The sequence below is a fragment of the Nycticebus coucang genome, chromosome 2, assembly GCF_027406575.1.
Source record: "Nycticebus coucang isolate mNycCou1 chromosome 2, mNycCou1.pri, whole genome shotgun sequence".
NCBI lineage: Eukaryota > Metazoa > Chordata > Mammalia > Primates > Lorisidae > Nycticebus > Nycticebus coucang.
The window spans coordinates 20,138,642-20,162,530 of record NC_069781.1 but is presented as its reverse complement, the minus strand read 5'-3'; the positions used below and the strand labels follow the sequence as shown (position 1 = coordinate 20,162,530).

Sequence of the window (23,889 nt, the reverse complement as noted above, 5' to 3'; positions counted from 1 at the left end):
CACACCCTGCTAGTTTTTTCTATTTTTAGTAGAGACAGGGTCTCACTCTTGCTCAGGCTGGTCTCAAAGTCCTGAGCTCAGGCAATTCTCAGGCCACCTTGGCCTCCCAGAATATCCCAGGCTATTCCTGTATTTTTCAAACTGTGTTTCACTGGAGCTTTATTTTCAATGAGTTTCTTATGTGAATTTCTTCACAAGAAGACATATTATGGGCTAAACTGTGTCCCATCAAAATTCATATATTAAAGTCCTCACCTTCACTACCTTATGCTGGGACTGTATTTGAAGATAGAGTCTTTAAAAAGGTAATTAAAGGAGATGAGGTTACTGGGGTGGGCCCTAATCCAATGTGAACTAATATCTTTATATGAAAAGGAGATTAGGACATGGACACTCTTGCAAAAGCTTTGATCTCAGGCTTAAAGCCTCCAGAACAGTGAGAAAATTAAATTTCTGCTGTTTAAACCACTCAGCACATGGTAATTTCTCATAGGAGACCTAGAAAACTAGTGCAAACATCGGGTTTCCATTAGTAAAACGAAATTGGAAAACCATCGTCATCCTAAATAGTTATACAGTCTATTTGAACAGAGTCTGACTGTTTTCCTAAGTTCACCAAGCCCAGAGGTCAGATGACTTCCTGGGATAAAAGCCAGCTTCCTCTTGCTGTTACTCCAGCCACTGGTCTGTGGACATTTTTTTCTTCTTGGTGTAACTTCCCCTCTTGTGACAAGGGAGATAAATATTAGAGAAACAAAAGTACAGAATGCTAAGGTTGCCAGTCTCACTTCCTCTCACCCCTTGACTGCTTTGAATACAGCAATTTCTAGGGGGCACCAGCTCGGGCGGAGAAGACATCAGTGCCTCTGAGACTGGCAGGCCAGGTGGCTACAAGGCATCATGGTTTCCCAGGGCCACTGGTGCTCCCAGAAAATGCCAGGATGATGTTTTTCTCACGCCTGGCTGGGGCTCTGATCCCTGCCATGGGCTTCCTCTCCTGCCTGCGACCGGAAAGCTGGGAACCCTGCGTGGAGGTACGTGGTTAGAGCCAGCTCGTCTGAAAGCTTTCCCTTGCTTCTGCCCAGAACTTCCCACAGGGTGCCCTGCTTAGTTTACTGTATGGAAAGAAGTTAACAGGCACCAAATAATTCATTATTACACGGCACTAACAGGCAGCCAGTGGGGGCTTGTTCTATTAAGGATTTTAGAGTGGTAACAGGGGCTCTAGGTCAGATAGAACCATTTAAAATCCCTGCTTTGTGACCTTTTGGCTGTGTGGCCTTCAAGAAGTTATTAAATCTCTCTAAGAATAGTTTTCCCATCTACAAAGAATTGTAATTACGCCCACTTGGCTAGGCAGTCCTAAGGAGACTGCTTAGGGCCATTCCTTTCTGCTGGTGGTTTGAACACTCAGCTTCAAGCAGTCACCCTGCTATTTTCAATCTCAGGAAGAAGGTGGCATTTTCATCTCTCAAGAGAAAGAGATTTCTAAGTGGATTTCAGAGCCCAGAAGGTGGCATTTTTGTCTCTCAAGAGAAAGAGCTTTGTAAGTGGAGTTCAGAGTACCATATGTAGTTGTATAGTTTGGTTGAGACAGAGGATGAAGAAAATAAGAGAATGGAGAAGAAAAGGACAGTCAGGGAAAGAGGTGGGGGAAGAGAGAGAGAGGAAAAGATGAGAAGAAAGAGAAAGAGAAAGATGCAAAATGCTGACTAATGTTACTAGTTTCTCTCTTGGGTAAATACCACCTGTCAATTGTTAATTTCATTCATGGTGGGTCTCTTTTGTCCCCACCCCCAAACCCGTTAGCACCCCCCCTTCCCCTGCAGAGACCTCACAGTTGCTTTAGAAACTCACAGTAGGACAGAACAGCCAAGAAAGTGATAAGCTGGAGTCCTGAAGTTGAAGACATGAGAGACCAGTGTAATATTTAGCCAGGATAAATTTGTTATCTCCAAGTCTTCCCTTCTCCCAGTTCCTTGTCCACAGTCCTACCCCTTGTCCTGCTCTCTATCCCTCCTCCTGTTAGATTAACAGGGCTCCAATCAGGGTCACTCTGAGATAAAACCACAGCTACACTTGACTCTTTTTTTTCGCCTATGCTTCTTTTCCTGTCATTGCCCAAAGCCTGTCTGCCTGAGCATCTCCTCAGTGCCCCCCCCGTAGGGTTGGCCCTCAATTGCTCTTGGATGTAAGCTAGTTCCTCAATTCCACAGTCTTCGTCCTTTAATTTATTCTGTATACTTCTGTTTGTTTGTTTTTTCCTGAGGCTTTTTCTAACAAATTACTATCCTTGAAAACTTTTAATCACTTTCTATTCCCATTAGAACAGTTTCTACACCAGGGCCTTTGCACTGACTATTTTCTTTACCTATAGTGTTTCCTTCTCAGATCAATGCTGTCCAATGACAATATTATGTAAGCCAAAGTTACAGTGTTAAAATTTTCTGGAAGCTGCATTAAGAACAGTAGAAAGAAATATATGAATTTAGTTTTGATAATATTTTTATTTAACCTAGTATATTTGAAATATTTCAAAATATACATTTAACCATTGCTAGGGTATTTTGCATTCCTTATTTGGTAGCATGTCTTTGAAATTTAGTATATATTTTGCATTTACCCTATAACTCAATTTAGACTATTCACATTTCTCAGGCTCTGTATCTGTATAGGGATAGCGGCTAACAGACTGGACAGTGCAGCTCTGGTCATTTTCACGGCTTGGTCTTGCCATTCAGATCTCTGCTTCAGTGTCTCCTCAGGGCAGTCGTCCTTGACTGCTGCGTGTAGACTGTCCCAGCCACTCCTTATTTGTCTCTAATCCCATTAGCTTATTTTTTTTTTTTTTTTTTGGAGCACATCATTGTATATTTTGTTTGTTTTGTTCTGCCTCTACTTTTGGAATGGAACCTATAAGAAGGAAGGATCATTGTTGGTTTTATTTATCCCTATATTCCCGTGCCTAGTGCCTAGTAGCTGCTCAATTTTACGTGCTAAATTATTAGAATAATGGCTGGAGGACAAAGTCTGAGGCCCTCCTGATCTGGCTGTCCCCTTTGACTTAGATTTCACAATACCTGACACTCATTAGTTAGTCGGAATTCGTTTTACATCCCTTCTTGGCATAATGCTGGTGTCTCCTTATGACATATCCTTCTTCCCCTTTCCGAGTATCTGAACCTTACTCATCTTTCAAGACACACCTTGAAATCCTCCCTTTCTAGGAAGTCATTTCTGGATCTGGCACTTATCTCCCTTTTCTCTGACACAGAGAACATATTTTCAAAGCTAATTTAGGGCAGTTTTTAGACAATGTTCATTTTGCTCCTTTTAAACACAATGAGTCCATTGCAGTCTGGAGCCATATCATGTTTTTCTTTGCATTGCCCACAGTGCTTAGCAGGAAATGCTTATAATTTGAACATAAGCAAAGCTCTCTTTAATCAGTTATTCAATCAGCTATTCATTCACTTATTCAACAAATATTTATTGAGCATTAACCTTTTGCCAGGCCCCATTCTGAGTGCTGGAGATACAGCAGTGAGCAAAACTGTCAAATCTTACAATCTAGTGCAGAAGGTGAACAATGCATAGAGAACAATCACACAGACATAATAATGCTGGATAGTGATAAATCCTGTGGAGGAAAAAAAGAAGGAGAGGCCTGGCTCTGGCTTCTATTAGGCGGCACTGTCTTTGAGGTTCCTGTGTTAGGCAGCATTTAATCAGACGTGCAAATGAGTGAAGACTTGCATGTATGAACTCGGTAACTTTATGCCTATTTTTTCATCTCGTTGAATTTCTGTTGTCTTCATCTTTACAAGGTTTATTTGAAGATTAAGGTAAAGTATGTAACATATAAGAAATATGCTGGCATATGGTAAGGGATTAATAATAACTATTAATAATTAATGTTAACATTTATTGATCACTTAGGCTTTAGAATAAGCTCTTTAAATACCTTATCTCAAGTAATTCTATAAACAGATTGTATTAGTTTTAAACAACAGAAAACCAGAATTAGCTGGCTTAAGAAATGAATTTTGTTGGAGGAAATAAGGGAATTCGGAAATGAGATGGGAGGTTAGAGAATTAGGTTTACAAAGAATATGAGAAAGTAGGTTAGAAACCAGCACAGGAACCAAGAGAGCATAAAGCACTTGACCTTATTTACTTGGTTGCACTGCCATAGCCCAGGCACTCTAAAGACTTCTCCCCATCTCTGCACCACTCTGCTCAAAGGCTGATGAGCCAAAGAGGAGAATGTAATTGTCAAATATTGGTCTATGGCTTGGGGAGGTCTGGACCTCTGGACTGGCTGTCTCCTCAAGGAGCTATGTGCACATAGGGAGTATTTAGAATGACTCTGGATATTTTATTATCTGTATTTTACATATGATAAAATGAGGTTCGCAGAGGTATAACAAAAAAAAAAAAAAAAGACTTTGCCCCAAATCACTCAGGACAGCTGGTATGAAACCTAGAGCCTTTAGACTCCAGAAGTTCAGCCCTTGCTACATGTTACTATTGAAGTTAAAGCACTGCGTGCGTAGTAGGTGCTCTTTCCTCCCTCTAGAGTAAGAGCTTTTATAGGTATAAAGTGAGTGGATAATGGGATGTATGGATGGATGGATAGATGAAGGAAGGTTGACTGGTGTCTGTGCTAGCCACAGAGCCCATCCAGCCGGTCTCTGGTCTAGGAGAGGGGAGTTGGGAGTGAATGCAGTACGGACACTGCTTCTAACATGTGGTCCTTGCAGGTGGTTCCTAACATTACTTACCAATGCATGGAGCTGAATCTCTACAAAATCCCCGACAACATCCCCTCCTCCACCAAGAATCTGGACCTGAGTTTTAACCCCCTGAGGCACTTAGGCAGCCATAGCTTCTACAGTTTCTCAGAACTGCGGGTGCTGGATTTATCCAGGTAATGAATCAGCTTTTACATACTTCACAAAGGCAGATGTTCAATGTTTCATCATTTCATTCTTGGGCCATAAAGCCCAGTTGGTGGAGTTGTATCTTCATTTTCTTATTCATTCATATGAAAGACGTCTTACTTGCTATCTAACCTTAAGCAAGCACTTCTATTCTCCAGGTCTTAGTTTGCTCATCTGTGAAATGAGGGGTTGTGACTGGATACAGTTGCACATGCCTGTAATCCTAGTACTCTGGGAGACCAAGGCAGGTGGATTGCCTGAGCTAAGGAGTTCCAGACTAGTCTGAGCAAGAGCAATACCCCATCTCTAAAAAAATCTCTGAGTGTTGTGGTGAGACCCCATCTCTAAAAAATCACTGGGTGTTGTGGCGAGAGCCTGTAGTCCCAGATACTTGGGAGGCTAAGGCAAGAGGATTACTTGAGCCTAAGAGTTTGAGGTTACTGTGAGCTATGATGTCATGGCACTCTATCCTGGGTGACAAGATAAGACTCTGTCTCAAGGGCGGCGCCTGTGGCTCAGTGAGCAGGGCGCCGGCCCCATATACGGAGGGTGGCGGGTTCAAATCCGGTCCCCGGCCAAACTGCAACAAAAAAATAGCCGGGCGTTGTGGCGGGCGCCTGTAGTCCCAGCTACTCGGGAGGCTGAGGCGGGAGAATCGCTTAAGCCCAGGAGTTGGAGGTTGCTGTGAGCTGTGTGATGCCACAGCACTCTACCGAAGGCAATAAAGTGAAACTCTGTCTCTAAAAAAAAAAAAAAAAACTCTGTCTCAAAAAAAAGAAGAAAAAATGAGATGGATGAGACAGTTTCTAAGGACAATTCTATGCCTACATTTTTTTCTAAGTCAAAAGAGGACAATAACTTAAACCAGTTAATAAACAGATATTTCTTGGCCATTCGCTCTATGTTATACACTTTGCTAGGAAACAGGAGCATACTGATACATAACATATAGCCCCAACTTTTAAGGAAGCATGTCTTCTTTAAAGAGTTAATATGTTAGAAGCGTGGGTATGGTGCTGTATATAGTATACATTTAACAAATGTTACCTAATTCTGATTTTTTTTTATTTTGAAATTGAGAAAATGCACCATATAATAGTATGTGATAAACTATGTGTAAACTACAGGTAACAAATTGTATTGTTCAGAAGAGGGGGCTTCCCTGTTGGGGGTGGTCAAGAAAGATTTTATGAACAGACTGGGATTCAAATAATATTTGGAATATTTAAAGTAGGGTAGCAGATAGGAAATTATGAAAAGACAAGTAACGCAAGGAGAAAGATGTCAAAAGTTAAGGAAAACATCAGCTGGGGGCAAGGAATAGTGACTAATAATTTTCTTTTTTGGATGCAGGGAACTCTATCATTCACTGTAGCAGGGGACATTATCATGATTATTTTTGCAAAACTGAATGCTAAAAGGGCTTTCATCATCAGGGGCATTGTTAAATAATTGAACTAGATAATAGACCACATTCTTTATAATGGTTGTGAAAATGAAGAAACAATACATCTACATAAAGTTATTATAGAAATTCTTGATAAAGACTAAGGTCATAGTACGAAAATCCTCTTCCAAGCAGTCATTTCTGTAGAAGACTGAGCATTTAGCATTTATATTCTAACCTTGATGTTGATAGGGTTTGGAAAAGGGGAATGGAACATTTTAATGCAATGGTATAGAGCACAGAGCCCTGTATGGATCAGAAGACCTGAGCCAAATCCTCCTCCAATATTTATAACTATGTGACGTGAGGCATGTGGCTTCTCTCCCTGAGTCTTAGTTTTCCTATCTGTTCAATCAAAATGATGGAACTTGTTCTACAGGATCAAATGTGATAATGAATATTAACATGTTATATATGCTAAAAACTTTATATATTGTAAGAGCATAAACCTTTATTAATGTATCATTTCATTATGTTCTAAATATCAGTTTTCCGAGTGAGGAATTTTGTCAAAAACTATATTGCAATGGACCATCCTCCTCCCGTTTTTAAAATAAAACATAGTTTTCATCAAAAATCTCTCATAATTCATCTTTAATCCACTATTCACCAAAGAAACTCTTCTCAGAAGCCTTAACTATGAGCTTAGAGAGAGGTCAGCTTTCCCTCTGGTTAGCCAACAGGAGATTGTGAATTAGGGCAAAGACAAACAATAGCACAGTAGACATCCTTTGCCTTTTCATATACGTGTTCACATATAGCAACTTAACTAATCCTCTAAGAATCATTTGCAAGAGATCAGGCAGCGCTTTTCCCCCTCTGTGGAAATAAATCTGTCTGTCCATCTATCTGTCTGTCTGTCTATCTATCTATCCATCCATCCCTTTCTATCAATCATCTATCTATCTACCTATCTCCCCTTTAAAAATGAGGAAACAGAGGGTTGGAGAGTTTAAATGACTTCTACTACATACACATTCACATAGCTTATTGGTAATAGACCAGAGTTTCAAGTTCACATCTTCTGCTTCCAAGTTAAATGCTCTCATATTAATAGTTTATTTCTCTAAAGTGATGATGCTCGTGTAATGAGATACAGACATAGCAAGACCCTTCCAGTCTTTCCTAATACATAGAGCAATATATAGATAAGATTTGGGGCTATAAAATCATATAAATGAAGGAAGGAACATGAGAACAGTTGAGTTCAGCCATCTTATTTAGAAATGTGATACCTGAATCACATTTTACCGAGGGGTAAAAGGGTCCTCAAGAAAATATGGTAAGAGAAGACTGCAGAGGCATCAAAACTAGCTGACTAGCCTCCTCTTTATCTTATTTTATTATAATTTTTTTTTGTAGAGACAGAGTCTCACTTTATGGCCCTTGGTAGAGAGCCATGGCATCACACAGCTCACAGCAACCTCCAACTCCTGGGCTTAAGCGATTCTCTTGCCTCAGCCTCCCAAGTAGCTGGGACTACAGGCGCCCGCCACAACGCCCAGCTATTTTTTGGTTGTAGTTCAGCTGGGGCCAGGTTTGAATCTGCCACCCTCGGTATATGGGGCCGGCACCTTACCAACTGAGCCACAGGTTTTAAAACTTTCAATACATTTAAGGGAAACAAGTGATTTTTGTTATGTGCACTAACAGTATAATGATAAAGTTAGGGCTTCTATTATAGTGTACACATCACCTGCACATTGCACATTGTATTCAACAGGTAAATTTTGGACCTTCACCCTTTTCCAAATCCCCCCACCCGCTGAACTCCAAAGTCTATTATTCCACTCTGTATGCCATACATACCTATTGTTTAACTCCCACTTATAAGTGAGAACATGCAGCATTTGCTTTTCTGTTTCTGAGATACCTCGTTTGTGATAATGACTTCTAGTCCCATCCAAGTTACTGTGAAAGACACTATTTCCTTCTTTCTTACAGCTTCATAGTACTCAATGTACCTATACACTACATTTTATTCATCCACCCACCAGTTGATGGGCACTTAGATTGATTCCATATGTTTGCAATTGTGATTTGTGCAGTGATAAATACAATACTGTTTTTTTTTTTTTATAAATTGCCTTTTTATTTTTTCCTTTCAGTAGATTACCTGCCAGTGGGGTGGCTGGATTGAATAGTAGGGCTACTTTTCGTTCTTTGAAGAATCTCCACATTGTCTTCTATAGAAGTTGCAGTTTACGTTCCCACCAAGAACGTAGAGTGTATAAGCATTCCATTTTCACTGTTCGTAGTTGTTTTACTTTTTAATAGTAGCCATTCTGATAGGGGCAAGGTGGTTTTAATTTTCACTTCCCTGATGATTAGTGATGTTGAACATTTTTTTTTATGTTTGTGGGCCATTTGTACAATTTCTTTTGAAAATGTCTGTTCATGTCTTTTGTCCACTTTTTAGTGGGGTCATTTGTTTTTTTTCTTGCTAATGTGTTTGAGTTCTTTGTAGATTCTGTAAATTAGTCCTTTGTTGGATGTATACTTTGCAAATATGTTTCCCCATTCTGTAGGTTGTCTATTTACTATGTTGATTTTTTTTGTTACTGTGCAGAAACTTTTTAGTTTATCCATAAGTTCCATTCATTTATTTTTGTTTTTGTTGTATTTGCTCTTGGATGTTAGTCATCAATTCTTTGCCGATGCCAATGTCCAGAAGAGTTATTTTTTTCATTTTTTTCTGCGGTTTTTATTGTGTCAGGCATTTCTAAATTTAATCATTTGTATTTAGTGTTTAAGTATTTAAATTTAATTATTTAATCTATCATGGTTTAATTTTTTTGTATATGATGAGAGATAGGGTCCAGTATTTTTCATTTCCATATGGATATCCAATTTTCCTAGTACCATTTATTGAATATGGTGTCCTTTCCCTGGTATATGTTTTGTCTGCTTTGTCAAAGATAAATTTGTTGTAGGCATATGGTTTTATTTAGGGATTCTCTATTCTGTTCTATTGATCTATATGTCTACTTTTATTCCAGTACTATGCTGTTTTGGTTACTATGACCTTGTTTAATTTGATACTGGATAATATGATGCCTCCACATTTGTTCTTTTTGCTTAGGATTGCTTTGGCTATTTGGGCTCTTTTTTGCTTCTATATGACAATTAGTATTGTATTTTCTAATTCTGTACAAAATGACAGTGAAAGGAATTGCATTGATTTGTAAATCACTTTGGGCAGTGTGGACATTTTAACAATATAGATTCTTTCCTTTTCTTTTCTTTCTTTGTTTTTTTTTTTTTTTTTTTTTGTAGAGACAGAGTCTCACTTTATGGCCCTCGGTAGAGTGCCGTGACCTCACACAGCCCACAGCAACCTCCAACTCATGGGCTTAAGCGATTCTCTTGCCTCAGCCTCCCAAGCAGCTGGGACTACAGGCGCCCGCCACAACGCCTGGCTATTTTTTTGTTGCAGTTTGGCCAGGGCTGGGTTTGAACCCTCCGCCCTCGGCATATGGGGCCGGCGCCCTACTCACTGAGCCACAGGCGCTGCCCTTCTTTCTTTTTTCTTTTTTTTTTTTTTTGACACAGAGTCTGACTATGTTGCCCTAGGTAGAGTGCTGTGGTGTCACAGCAGGCAGCAACCTCAAACTCTTGGGCTTACGTGATTTTCTTGCCTCAGCCTCCCAAGTAGCTGGGACTATAGGTGGCTGCCACATGCCCAGCTATTTTTTTTTTTTGTTGCAGTTGTCATTGTTGTTTTAGCTGGCAGGGGCTGGTTTTGAACCCATCATCCTTGGTGTATGTGGCTGGCATCGTCACCATTGTGCTATAGGCATTGAGCCATAGATTCAAATCCACGAGTATGGGCTGTTTTTCCATTTGTTTATGAAATCAACAATATCTTTTATAAGTGTTTTGCAGTTCTCCTGGAGGACCTATTTCACCTTTTTGGTTAATTATTTTCCTGTATATTTTATTTTTTTAAGAGATTGTATATTTCCATACATTTGTCCATTTCCTCTACATTTTCCAGTTTGTGTGTATAGAGGTATTCATAGAAGTCTTGGATATCTCTTGTATTTCTGTGACATCAATTGTAATGTCTTCTTTTTTATTTCTTATTGAGTTTATTTGAATTCTTTCTCTTCTTTTCTTGGTTAACCTAAGGAGTTGTCCATTGATTTCATTTATCTTTTCAAAGAAACAACTTTTTGTCATTTATCCATTATATTTTTGTTAGTTTGTTTGAATTTCATTTAGTTCTGCTCTGATCACTGTTATTTCTTGTCTTTGGGTTTGGTTTGTTCTTATTTTACTAGTTCTTTGTAGTGTGACTTTAGGTCCTTCCTTCCTTCCTTCCTTCCTTCCTTCCTTCCTTCCTTCCTTCCTTCCTTCCTTCCTTCCTTCCTTTCTTTCTTATAACCATTTAATGCTATGAACTTCTCTCTTAGCCTTGTTTTTGCTGTATGCTGGAGATTTTAGTAGCTTGTGTTGTCATTGTCATTAAATTTATTTTTTTTTAATTTTTATCCTTCTTTTATTGTTGACTCATAGATCATTTGACAGCAGGTTGTTTAATTTCCATATATTTGTATAGTTCTGAGAGTTCCTCTGGGTATTGATTTCCAGTTTTATTTCACTGTGAATGTTGTCTGTGAGGATAACTTTTTTTTTAATTTGTTGAGACTTGCTTTGTGGTCTAAGATATTATCTGTCTTGAAAAGTTCCATGTGCTGATGAGAAGACTGTATATTATGTAGTTTTTGGATACAATGTCCTGTAAATGTCTGTCGGGTTCATTTATCAAGAGTACTGCTTAAAGCCAGTATTTATTTTTTGATTTTCTATCTCAAATATCTGTCTAGTTCTATCAGTGGAGTATTGAAATCTTCCACTGTTATTATGCTTCTGTTCATTTCATTTCTTAGGTCTAGTAGTATTTTTTTTTTTTTTTTTTTTTTTGTAGAGACAGAGTCTCACTTTATTGCCCTCGGTAGAGTGCCATGGCATCACACAGCTCACAGCAACCTCCAACTCCTGGGCTTAAGCGATTCTCTTGCCTCAGCCTCCCAAGTAGCTGGGACTACAGGCGCCCACCACAATGCCCGGCTATTTTTGGTTTGCAGTTCAGCCGGGGCTGGTTTTGAACCCGCCACCCTCGGTATATGGGGCTGGTGCCTTACCGACTGAGCCACAGGCGCCGCCCTTATAAACCTGGGGGCTCTGGTGTTAGATGTGTATGTTCAGGATTGCTGTGTCTTCTTGTTGATTTGATCTCTCGATCATATGCATTGCTTATCTTTGTTTTTTTCTTTTTGTTGTTGGTTTGAAGTATGTTTTGTCTGCTATAAAAATATCTACTCCTACTGAATACTCATTTCTATTTGTATGGAATATTTTTTCCATTCCTTCACCTTGGGTTTATGAGATTCTTTATGAGTTAAATGGTTTTCTTGGAGACAGGAGATACTTTTTTTTTTTTAATTCATTTATTCAATGTATATATTTTAAGTGGGTAATTTGACTATATTCAGTGTTAATATTGGTAATGAGACTGCTTTAGTCTTTTGTCATTGAGTTGCTTTGCATTCTTCCTTGTATTACTATTTTGTATGAGCTATGACATTTTACTTCTGAATATTTTTACACTGGTAATTATCGACCATACTTTTTTGAGTTTAGAGTAGTTTTGGGTATTTCTTGGAGAGCAGGGATAGTGGTGACTAATTCCTTTAGTGTTTGCTTATCTGAGAAAGATTTTATTTCTCCTTTATTTATGAAGCCTGCCTTTTCAGGTTACAAAATTCTTGGCTGAAAATTTTTTCTGTTGAAGAAGACCAAAGGTAGCACCCCAATCCCTTCTGGCTTGTAAGATCTCTGCTGAGAAGTCTGCGATTAGTCCAGTGGCTTTTCCTTTGTAAGTTATTTGATGCTTTTATCTCACGAGGAGTAGAATTTTCTCCTTTGCTTTGACTTTGGCCAGGATATAACTGTGTTTCTTGGTGATCGTCTTAGTCCATTTGCGTTGCTATAAAGAAAATACTTGAAGTTTTATAATTTATAAAGAAAAGTTTATTTCCCTTGTGGTTCTGCAGACTGTACAGGAAGAAGGGTGCCAGAGTCTGCTTCTGGTGAGGGCTTCAGGGAGCTTCCAAATAAGGTGGAAGGGGAAGAAATAGCAGGTATGTCACACAGCAGGAGTGGGAACAAGAGAGAGAGGAGGTGACAGACATTTAAAACGCCTAGCTGTTGTATATACATAAAGTGAGAATACATTTATTGTTGCAGGAGGGGCACCAAGCCATTTTTCAGGGATCCACCCCCAGGACCCAAACATCCCCAAACAGGCCCCACATTCAATACTGGGCATCAAATTTCAACATGAGATTTGGAGGGGGCAAACATCCAAATCTTACCAATCATGTTCTATTTGTAATAAATCTTCCACGAATTCATTGACCTTTTTGAATCTGGATATCTAAATTACTTGGAAGACCAGGAAATTTTCCTCCATTATTCCCTCAAATAGGTTTTGCATGCTTTTTGATTATTCTTCTCTCTTAGAGATACTTACGATTCTTGAAAGCCTTGTCTTCGAGCTGTGACATTCTTTCTTCTACTTGGTCTAGGTCTGCCGTTAAAACTCTCCATTGTATTTTGTAATCCCCTACATGATTCTTTCATTTTCAGAAGTTCTGTTAAGCTTTTTGTAAACATCTATCTTTTAAATAATTTTTTCATTCATCTTCTAATTTTTTATTTTTATTTTATTACGTGTATGTTGGTTTTCAACCTTCTTGTCAATCCCATTGCACTTAATTATAATTCATATTTTGAATTCTACATATGACATTTTCAAAAATTTAATTTTGGTTGGAGTCTTTTACTGGAGAGGAATCCTGGTCCCTTTGGGGTATCAAAATATATATATATATAAATTGCCAGAGTTCTTATGCTGGTTCCTTCTCATCTAGAACCTCTTCTCTCAGCTCAACACAGATAGGTTTGTGTTTACCTGTTCTCCTCTGCCGGGAGCTCAGCTGGTCAGTGTAGAGAAAGAGAAAGAGGTACACTGCCTTTCAGCTCAGACCGTGTACCCACTGTGATATTCCTGGCAATTTGAGTTGGTTGGACCTCAAAGCCCTGGGACAGTGTTCAAATGGCAATGGTGGTAGCCTAGATTAGCTAATCTTCAGTCTGCTGACCCCTGGGTGGTGCTTGTGTCTTAGAGGAATAGACTGAGACCAGACTGACAAACGTGCCCTCAAGTTCAGCCGTTTGCTGTGATAGTGAAGGGGATACATTGTGTGAGCTTTAAATAGGAAAGATGGTTCTCTTTTCATAAAATTAACGGAGGCAGGCAGCTGGGGCAACATGAGCCACTCACATCTCTCTCTCTCAGCAGCAACAGTGGTGTCTATCCTTTGGGGCCACAAAAACTCCCAGCTTCCCAGCTCCCACCCTGACCCAGCTGCAGCAGAGGTGGTAGAGGAGGCTGGACATGCCTTGTGTAGGGTTGGCAGACTGGCTGTGGCTGTGGCTGAAATGTGAGCGTGATTGTGCCAGGTTCTTTCCTCCAGGGAGGGTAGGCTCCTCCCTGAACACACAGGCAGCTTGGGGAGAGGACTGCTAGCCCCCCTCCCTGAGAGAGGCAGGATATGTTTGTCTCAAGGGCACATGGAAGTGCTTGCTATAGCTTTTTAGACGGGACAGAGTGAGCTCTATGATCTGTGGAAAGCTTGTGTGTGACAGACACTCAGACAGAGGTTGGGCAACTATTCCCTGGTGTAACCATCCCCTATGGAGCCCTCACTCATCCTGCACTTATATGCTGGGGCTGCCTGAGCAGGAGTGGGTGGGGGACAGGAGGAGGAAGAGAAGGTCCCTAATGGTGGGGAGCCGGGCCCCTGGTCCCCTTTGACCTGAGGGGCCTTCTGATATGCTGAGCTCTCCTCTTATCTATAAGCAGCCTGCTCTGAATACCGAAGGTACAGGACACCCACAGTTCCCCCAAGATACCCCAGTCCTCCAAGGCTGCTACAATCCAAATGGGTGCTGGGGAGCATTGGCTTAAGATCCAGTGATGTTGAGACCCAGGGGCTGAGATTCCCAGATTGAGTCAGCTGCAAAAAATGCTGTCTGTCCATGAAGAGAGGGAAGTGAGCCTCAGTCTCTGTGCAGAACCAGGTGAGCTGAGTGGGGGTGTGTGCCCCAGCCGCAAGCCTAGAATTGGCCATCCTACAGCATTCCTACTCCAAAAGCTCATACTCTGAGCATAGGTGGCTATGTCTGCATTGTTGGGCGGTTGGAGGAGGGAAGGTCACCCTCTCTGTGGCCAGTGCTCTAGTGGTCCTTCTGCTCTGGGGTGGGGACACTCTCTTACCTTGTGGATTCTCCTTTGCATTTGTTTCTCCACTGGGAGGGTGTAGACAACTTTGGATCATAAGCTCAGGGGCTCCCTGGTGCTGGAGCGTGAATGTTCCTCTTTCTTCTGTCCTAAAAAAGTATTTGTCGTGCTTCCTAGTTCCCCTGGGGCAGTCCACCCTGTGGGTCAGAATGCCAGGAATATTGCTTCTCCACTGTGTCTCCCTGTTCCTGTGTGGTTGCCACAGTCCAAGCCGATGCTGTGGAACGTGATAGGGATCCAGTTAGTGATTGTGGTTAGAAGCACCTGCCATGTACACAGCCAGCATGGTGCCTGCCATTTCAGCTCAGGTCTGTGGTCGGGAGAGGTGACCCTGCATGGGCCCACAGCCTAATGCTCTGCTCCTCAGAAGCTCTCAGTTTGCTGGTGAGAAGCTCTCATTCCTACCTGGATTTTTCCAGGTAGGAATGTTGTCCAGCAGATTGGGTGCTGGCAGACAGCTACAGATGTGAGGACAGGAAGAGTGAACACTCCCACCTACCCTTTTCACCTGACTCTTGAACTCCTCAGACATCACTCTCTTCCAAAATCTTGCTCCTTCTTGTTCTTCTCCACAATTTTTTTTCCTGTGGACTCTTCAGTGAGGGTAGTTTCTGGCACTTTTCCTGCAATAGTTTGCCTGGCTGTGCTATTCTTATTGGGGGGATGATCTGGAAACCGGGGTCTCTAGTTGGCCATCTTGCTCCCTCCCTGAGTCTGCTTTCTACTGCCCCTACTACTCTTTGCCAAGTTTCCAATAAATAATAAAAGCTCAGACCCAAATGCTTTTATTATCCAGGAACCTCCTGAAGGAGATAATATAGGTGGGGAACATTGAACACGTAATTCAGCCCAGATGAGAAAAGGACTCATTTGTAAGTCACAACTGCCAGGCGCCTGCGGTACGAACAGGAGTGTATTGTTTGCTTTGTTGGCTGCATTAGAGTGCTATCTATAGGATATCCACATGAGCACTGGATGTATGTGGCTTCCATTTCTCTTGGGGTAAAATTCAAAACCCTTTATCTGTCCTGCAAATCTCTACCCTATTTGGGGTTTCCTTTCTCCACAACCCCCTCTCACTCTCCTCCAGTTTCCTGTATGTACTACATTCAGGAAGCTGTTGTTCTTGATTCCTCCACGAGTCTTGGTTGCTGCCAACTTTGGGGCTTTTGTATTTTCTGTTTACTTCACCTTCATTCTCATCAACTTATTTTTCAAATTTTAGTGTGAGCATTCTCAGAGAATCCTACTTTGATCCCCGTAATCGGGTCTGTCCCCTAGATGTATACTCCTCACTCCTATCACCTGTTACTAGCACTTACCTGTGACAATGACAATGTTCAGCTATCTAGCTATTTTATATGCAGAACTTTTTATAGCTATTAAGGGCATCTATGCTATGACACTTATGTGTAAATTTTTTTTTATCTTTGGAATTAACATTTACCAGTAATTTACCATGTTTAAGTACTAATAACTAGCTATATGATCTGTACAAATCAGATGTAAAATTGCAATTTTTTGTGACAGGAAATAGCTAAACTTGATCCAAGATTATTACATACTCTATGAAACACAGGATCTTTATGTATCCCAAATTATTGATCTTTAACTGATTTCTTTCTGATGGGTTTGCTGCCTCAGCTTAGCACGTGTGCCTAGTGAGATTAAAAAGAGTTTATCACTGTGGCCAGTGCAATAATACTGAATCCGTGAAGCTTCTTATTTGCTCAAATCATCATTATCTTTCCTGCTTGAGGTCTTTGCCTACGAACAACCATAGGACACATGACATATGTATGAAGAATGGTATGGCTAGGGTTGTTATTTTATCATAGGTTTTTATTCTGCAGAAATATTACATAATCTGCATTTTTCCCCCTGCAGGTGTGAAATCCAGGTGATTGAAGATGATGCATTTCAGAACCTAAACCACCTTTCCACCTTGATATTAACAGGAAATCCTATCCAGAGTTTATCCCTAGGAGCTTTTTCTGGACTATCAAGTTTACAGAAGCTGGTGGCTGTGGAAACAAACCTAGCCTCTCTTGAGGACTTTCCCATTGGGCATCTCAAAGGCTTGAAGGAGCTTAATGTGGCTCACAATCTTATCCATGCTTTCAAGTTGCCTGAGTATTTTTCCAACCTACTCAATTTGGAGCACTTGGATCTTTCCAATAACAACATTCAAAATATTTCTCATAAAGACTTACAGGTTCTACATCAAGTACCTTCACAAAAACTCTCTTTAGACTTGTCCCTGAACCCTATAGACTCTATTCAACCTGGTTCCTTTAAAGGAATTAGGCTCCATGAACTGACTTTGAGAAATAATTTTAATAGCATGAGTGTAATGAAAACGTGTATCCAAAATCTGGCAGGTTTAGAGGTCCATAAGTTAGTTTTGGGAGAATTTAGAAATGAAAAGAACATGGAAGATATTGACAAATCTGCCCTGGAGGGACTGTGCAATTTGACCATTGAAGAATTTCGGTTAGCATACTTAGATGACACTGTAAAAGATGCTGAATTACTTCATTGTGTGGAAAATGTTTCTGCAATTTCCCTGGTGAGTTTATATTTATATCCTCTAAAAGGCTTTTATAATAATTTCAAATGGAAATCTCTAGAATTAATTGACTGTAAATTTGAACAATTTCCCACATTGGAGCTATTTTCTCTCGAAAGGTTTATTTTCACTGCCAATAGAGGTGGAAACACATTTACAGAAGTTGATCTACCAAACCTTGAGTATCTAGATCTCAGTAAAAATGGCTTGAGTTATAAGAGTTGCTGTTCTCACACTGATTTGGGGACAACCAGACTGAGGTATTTAGATTTGAGCTTCAATGGTATTATTACCATGACTTCAAACTTCCTGGGCTTAGAACAACTAGAACATCTGGATTTCCAGCATTCCAGTTTGAAACAGATGAGTGATTTCTCAGTATTCCTATCGCTCAGAAATCTCCTTTACCTTGACCTTTCTTATACTCACACCCAAGTTGCCTTCCATGGCATCTTTGACGGGCTGGTCAGTCTTCAAGTCTTGAAAATGGCTGGCAATTCTTTTCAAGACAACATCCTTCCAGATGTCTTCAATGAAATGACTAATTTGATATTCCTGGACCTCTCTGAGTGTCAACTGGAGCAAGTGTCCCAGAAAGCATTTAATACACTCTCCAGTCTTCAGTTACTCAACATGAGCCACAACAATCTAGTTTCATTGGATATACTTCCTTATAAGCCTCTCCAATCCCTGCAGGTTCTGGACTGCAGCTTCAACCGCATAGTGGCTCTCCAAAAGCAAGAACTACAGGATTTTCCAAGGAGTCTAGCTTTCTTAAATCTTACTCAGAATGACTTTGCTTGTGTTTGTGAACACCAGAGTTTCCTGCAGTGGGTCAAGGACCAGAGGAAGCTCTTGGTGAAAGCTGAGCATATGGTATGTGCAACCCCTTTAGATATGAAGGGCATGCCTGCGCTGAGTTTTAGGAACACCACCTGTCAGATGAGCAAAACCATAATCAGTGTGTCAGTGGTTATTGTCCTTATGGTATCCGTTGTAGTAGTTCTGGTCTATAAGTTCTATTTTCACCTGATGCTGCTTGCTGGATGCAAAAAGTATGGTAGAGGTGAAAGCACCTATGATGCCTTTGTCATCTACTCGAGCCAGGATGAGGACTGGGTGAGAAATGAGCTAGTAAAGAATTTAGAAGAAGGGGTGCCCCACTTTCAGCTCTGCCTTCACTACAGAGACTTTATTCCCGGTGTAGCCATCGCTGCCAACATCATCCAGGAGGGTTTCCACAAAAGCCGGAAGGTTATTGTTGTGGTGTCCAAGAACTTTATCCAGAGCCGCTGGTGCATCTTTGAGTATGAGATTGCTCAGACCTGGCAGTTTCTGAGCAGCCGAGCTGGCATCATCTTCATCGTCCTGCAGAAGGTGGAGAAGTCCCTGCTCCGGCAGCAGGTGGATCTGTACTGCCTTCTCAACAGGAACACCTACCTGGAGTGGGAGGACAATGCCCTGGGGCGACACATCTTCTGGAGACGACTCAGAAAAGCCCTGCTGGATGGTAAACCATGGAGTCCTGAAGCGGCAGCAGGTGTAGAGTGCAACTAGAAGGAAGCAGCAACTTCTACCAGAAAAGGAGAAAACTGAGGTGCTCCTTGCCCAGCTGGACTCAGTGCTTGTTTAGTTAAAGCAGTATTAAATTCTGCAGTGAGGCAGATATTATGCTAAAGTCAAGTGATTCAGTGGCATACAAGATGCACAGGATTACTAATCTCATGGAATTTACAGTACAGTGCAGAGGAAATAAATTCTGAGATAAAATGCAGAGCCTTCCAGGTGGGCATTCAACCAGGTCAGCCAAGGAGTCCATGACAGAAAAAGTCACTTTAGCTCTTATGCCATCAAATTGAATAAGAACGGAAGAGTCTGGGCCCCAGTAAAAGCAGAAAGGGACATTGTTCCTCTCCTGAGTCATTTGTTGTTTTTTTTTTGTTTGTTTGTTTTTTTGTGGTTTTTGGCCGGGGCTGGGTTTGAACCTGCCACCTCCGGCATATGGGACCAGCGCCCTACTCCTTGAGCCGCAGGCGCTGCCCTCTCCTGAGTCATTTGAATGGAAACTACTTTGTGTATTATGTTTTAACCATCTTAAAACAATTTTGGTAATTTCAAACTAACAGGGTGCTTGTTCACTGTCCCTCTTTCTATTGAATACAACTCAAATTCTATGTGATGACTGAGAAGCTTCCTGATTTAGGATGTTCCTTCCATTTCAAGTCAGTTTTTGTAAAAAGGTTGCAATTGTATGGCTGATTCTTAAGGACATCTGATTAGCATGTGCTCACAAACATCCTGGTCATTCCTTAGCATGTTCTATTTATTGACGAATAATCCTTGATGTATTTTTGTTTGCACATATCCATATCTCATTTTTCATGTCTATAAACCCACATCATAAATAAAGTTGTTAGAGACATGTTGGAAATATCCATATTTAACAACTATTTTTCAAGCAAGTATGTAAAATGCACTCTGTCATTTTGTCACTTGATGTCACCTTAAAGTTATTACCTACTAAGTTATGGCTGTCATGTATCCAGCATTAAAATAATTTGGTTGGAAGGGGCACTTTTTTTTTTTAACATGGGGAGAAAAGTCCAACTTTATGCTCTTATAATGAGTAATTTAAGCTGGAAGCAGGAGAAGAAGGGAGCTGACTTCAGGAGCTCACTTTTTCTTGACAATTTCACAAAGGTAAGTGTTAATATGGCCCCATGAAAAGAGATGAAGTTTCGGGACAAGTGTTGTTTGACAGACCTTGGAATCTCCTCCGGGAGACTTGGAGGACTGGAGTTCCTGCCCTCCACCCTACCACTGCCAAGACACCTGCCTGTGGAAGGATTCCAGATGGGAAGCTCACACCTTTGTCTCCTGCTGAATGCTGCGCTCTACCACTCTGTGGGAAGGATGGGTGTTGTCATTGAGAAAACCACGTGTCCAGGGTTCGTGGGGCCATAGGAAGTTTTTCCAGCTTTCCCAGAAATGGTGCATTCAAAGGGAACAATGAGTATGTCATCAGGGAAATGCAAGTCAGAAGCACAATGAGAAATCAACTCATGCCAGTTCGGATGGCTACTATGTAAAACAGGTAATGCATGTTGGTGAGCACGAGGAGAAATTATGCTGTTGGTGGGAATGTAAAATGGTATAGCCATTATGGGAAACAGTGTGCAGGTTCCTCAAAATAATGAAAAAATAGAACTACTGTATGATCCAGAAATCTCACTTCTGAAATCAGAATCTCAAAAACATGTCTGCAATCTCATGTTCATTACAGTATATTCACAGTAGCCAGGTTATAGGAACAATCCAAATGTCCACTGAAAAATAAATGGATAAACACATACATTGGAATATTATTCAGCCTAAAAAATAATAAAGGAAATCTTGTCATTTGTGACAACATAGATAACCTGAAGGTCATCATGTTAAGTCCAATAAAGCACTCACCAGAGATATAAATACTGTCCAATTTTACTTATATGGGTATTAAAATAGTCCAACTCACAGATACAGAGAATAGAACCATAGTTCCTTGGGATGAGTAGGGGAAAGATGGGGAAAAAGGGAGATGTTGCTTAACTGGTATAAAGTTATAGTCATACAAGATAAATCAGTTCTAAAAATCAGCTATATGTCATATTATCTTCAATGAACAATACTATATTGGGTATTTAAAAAGTTATTAAGAGGGTAGATCTCATGTTAAATGTTCTTAACATTCTCTCTCTCTCACACACACACATCATATGCAAAAAATTTAAAAAAAAGGACATACTTTGCCTAACAAATGCAAACAGTGTAAGCTAATTCTTTGTACCCTCAATGAACCTGAAATAATAATAAAAAAAAAATTATCCTAAATAACAGGGCACAGGAAACTTTTGTAAACTTGTAGAGGTGGTGGTTATCGGTAGCATCTATTACCTCCATTGTTGTGACTTCCAAATTCATCAACTCGTATACTTTAAATATGTACGGCATTTATTAATTATGCTTAAATGAATCTATAGCAAAGAAAAAGAGAAGAAAATCCAGTTATTAAAACTAGAAGTATGGCCACACTCAGGAGCATGTTTGCGACTGAGTGTTTTGGAGTGTTTAGTGGGAGCATGGCTGGAGCAGCTGAGCACCCCTAGATGTGTTTGTATGTCTTATGTCTTAGTGAAAGTGGATGTCTGTAGTTTTGCACTTGTCCCCATGCATGTCATCAATGTGTGTGTGTATCTGTAAAGGTGCCTGCATAATTATATCTGCATAGAAGAAGTCAGGTGTATATTTTGGAGAATATGATGTGCACTGGATGTGGGTGCCCTTGGCTGTTGGAGATGGGTCCTCCGTGCCTGTGTTGTACAGTAGTTCCCCCTTATCCTTGTGGGATATGTTGCATGACACTAAGAGGATGCTTGAAAACCCAAATAGTATCAGTTTCTGAGGATGCTTGAAAGTGTGTGATTTGGGGTATGTCCTTGCTATATGTGAGTGTGCTTGTGCTCGTGTTTGAACCTGTGTCTTTATCCAAGCAGATGTCCAAGTCTCTAAGGAGGAAGATACACACACGCCTAGAAAGCCTGCTACATGCGAGGCTGACACCGGCCTCTTTCCCATCAGTCCTGTCCCCCAGATGGGAATTCTAGAAACTGCAGGGAGGTGTACACAAAGGGAAAGAAATGAGATCTATAAAAACAGAAGGGAACGAAACTGGAAATTTAGGTCTAGAACAGGCTCTTTGCAGCCGTTTAAACCATCTTGATGAAAGAGAGATGAATGGTGAAATAGAAATAAATACCAATTAGAATGCCTTAAATTTGTGTAACATACTACAACGTGCAACATGGTCATACAATTATAGCCACATTTGAGTCTCTTATTAGCCAGGTGAGGTAGTAAATCAATAGTTAATTTTCCCATTTTAATAATGTGAAGCTTGAAGTTCAATGAAGCAAGTGCATTGTCAATAGGCCACAGAGTAAGCAAGTGGCCAGGCCTGAATGTGGGCCCCCAGCCCACTCAGGGAAGCTCATTTTCCACTACACCCTATTGCTCTGGAGTGAGAAGTGAAACCCCTGCAGCTCTCTGTGTGGTTGGCATGAGTCAAGGATTTTCCAAATGAAACCATGAATCATTAAACAAATACATATGCATATATATTATATACAGTGCCAGGGGGTCCTCAAACTTTTTAAACAGGGGTCCAGTTCACTGTCCCTCAGACCACTGGCGGGCCAGACTATAGTTTAAAAAAAAAACCACCTATGAACAAATTCCTATGCACACTGCACATGTCTTATTTTGAAGTAAAAAAAACAAAATGGGAACAAATACAATCACACCACCTCAGGGGCCGTAGTTTGAGGACCCCTGAAATGATTTATTTATAACACACCTCTTTCCGTGAAAGACTTGAAGAAGCTTTGAGAGAAGCATACACAGACAATAGGATCAACCGACCAGAAGTAGAAAATTTGGGCACAGAACAAAAAGAGGAAAGGGAGAAAGGATTAGCTTTAGCGCAGCGTTTTCCAGGCCTGGCTCCAGAGAGCGCCCCTGATGTTTTGGGTAGTGTGGCTCTTGGAGGAAGCCAAAACTCATGTTCTCTGTCTGCCAACAATGGTGCACGTCGCACTTTACTTCTCCAAGGGGTCAGTTAGCTCAAATGCAAACTGAGGGTAGGAGGGTAGGAATATGACTCTGTAAGGTTGTAAGGATGGAAAGTAACATATGTTCAACACGAGGGACACTATTCTTCCAGGTGAGTACTCCTCTGGGACTTTATAAAAGGGACGGCACAGGGAGAGGCTTCGAGTGGCCTTCTCAATAACAGAACTGAGGAATTTCTGTTTTCCTGGTCTGAGGGACCACAGGACTGATTGTAATTGTAAGTAGGTGTTGCTCTCCAACTTGGCTTCCATCCATGGGATTGTCAGACTCCATCCTCCTTCCAGACTCCGTTACCTTTTTAGAAATCACCAGCTGGTTCCTGGAGAGTCTTAATATGAACTCATATAATATGGGCCAGTGAACTGCCTGAGAGGATGGAGGCTGAGGTCTGATCCATGCTCTCCATTTACTTGTGGGATCGTGGGCAAAGCAGTCAAGTGCCTTGAACTCAGGGTTTAATACACAAAACGAGGGTAATGACACCTTCTTGGCAAACGTCGCTTGGCTCTAATGATAATGTTGATAATAACAATAGTTACATTTAACAGATCGATCGTTTTGTGCAAGGGCTTTATTTCTGCTATCACAGTTACTTTGTCTCATCAATGAGTTAGGAAGATACTAAATTTTTCCCAATCTACAGGCGAGGAAACTGAGGCTCAGAGTCAACCTTCCCTGTTAATAAATGGCAGCCCCTGGATTAGGGTGTAAGCCCACTCACTTCAGAGTCAGGATGTCCCAGCACTGTCCAGGCCAAGAGCACCCCACCCCCACAAACATACATAAAAACTCCTATCTCACCATCATGATTTTGACTGAGATTAACCAAAGGGAATTATTATTGTTGTTATTTTTTATTTATAGTAACAGCCATAAAATCTTGGGAAAAATA

The 23,889-nt window shown here is 40.7% G+C and overlaps 1 protein-coding gene across 1 annotated transcript; it reads left to right on the top strand.

The window, feature by feature from the left end:
• The first annotated feature begins 758 nt into the window (after window positions 1-758).
• TLR4 (toll like receptor 4) lies at window positions 759-21,292 on the top strand. Its single transcript, XM_053574276.1, has 3 exons — window positions 759-1,034; window positions 4,764-4,930; window positions 16,649-21,292. The coding sequence occupies exons 1-3, from the start codon at window positions 942-944 to the stop codon at window positions 18,885-18,887; spliced, it is 2,499 nt and encodes an 832-aa protein (XP_053430251.1). The 5' UTR covers window positions 759-941; the 3' UTR covers window positions 18,888-21,292.
• Window positions 21,293-23,889: the final 2,597 nt, after the last annotated feature.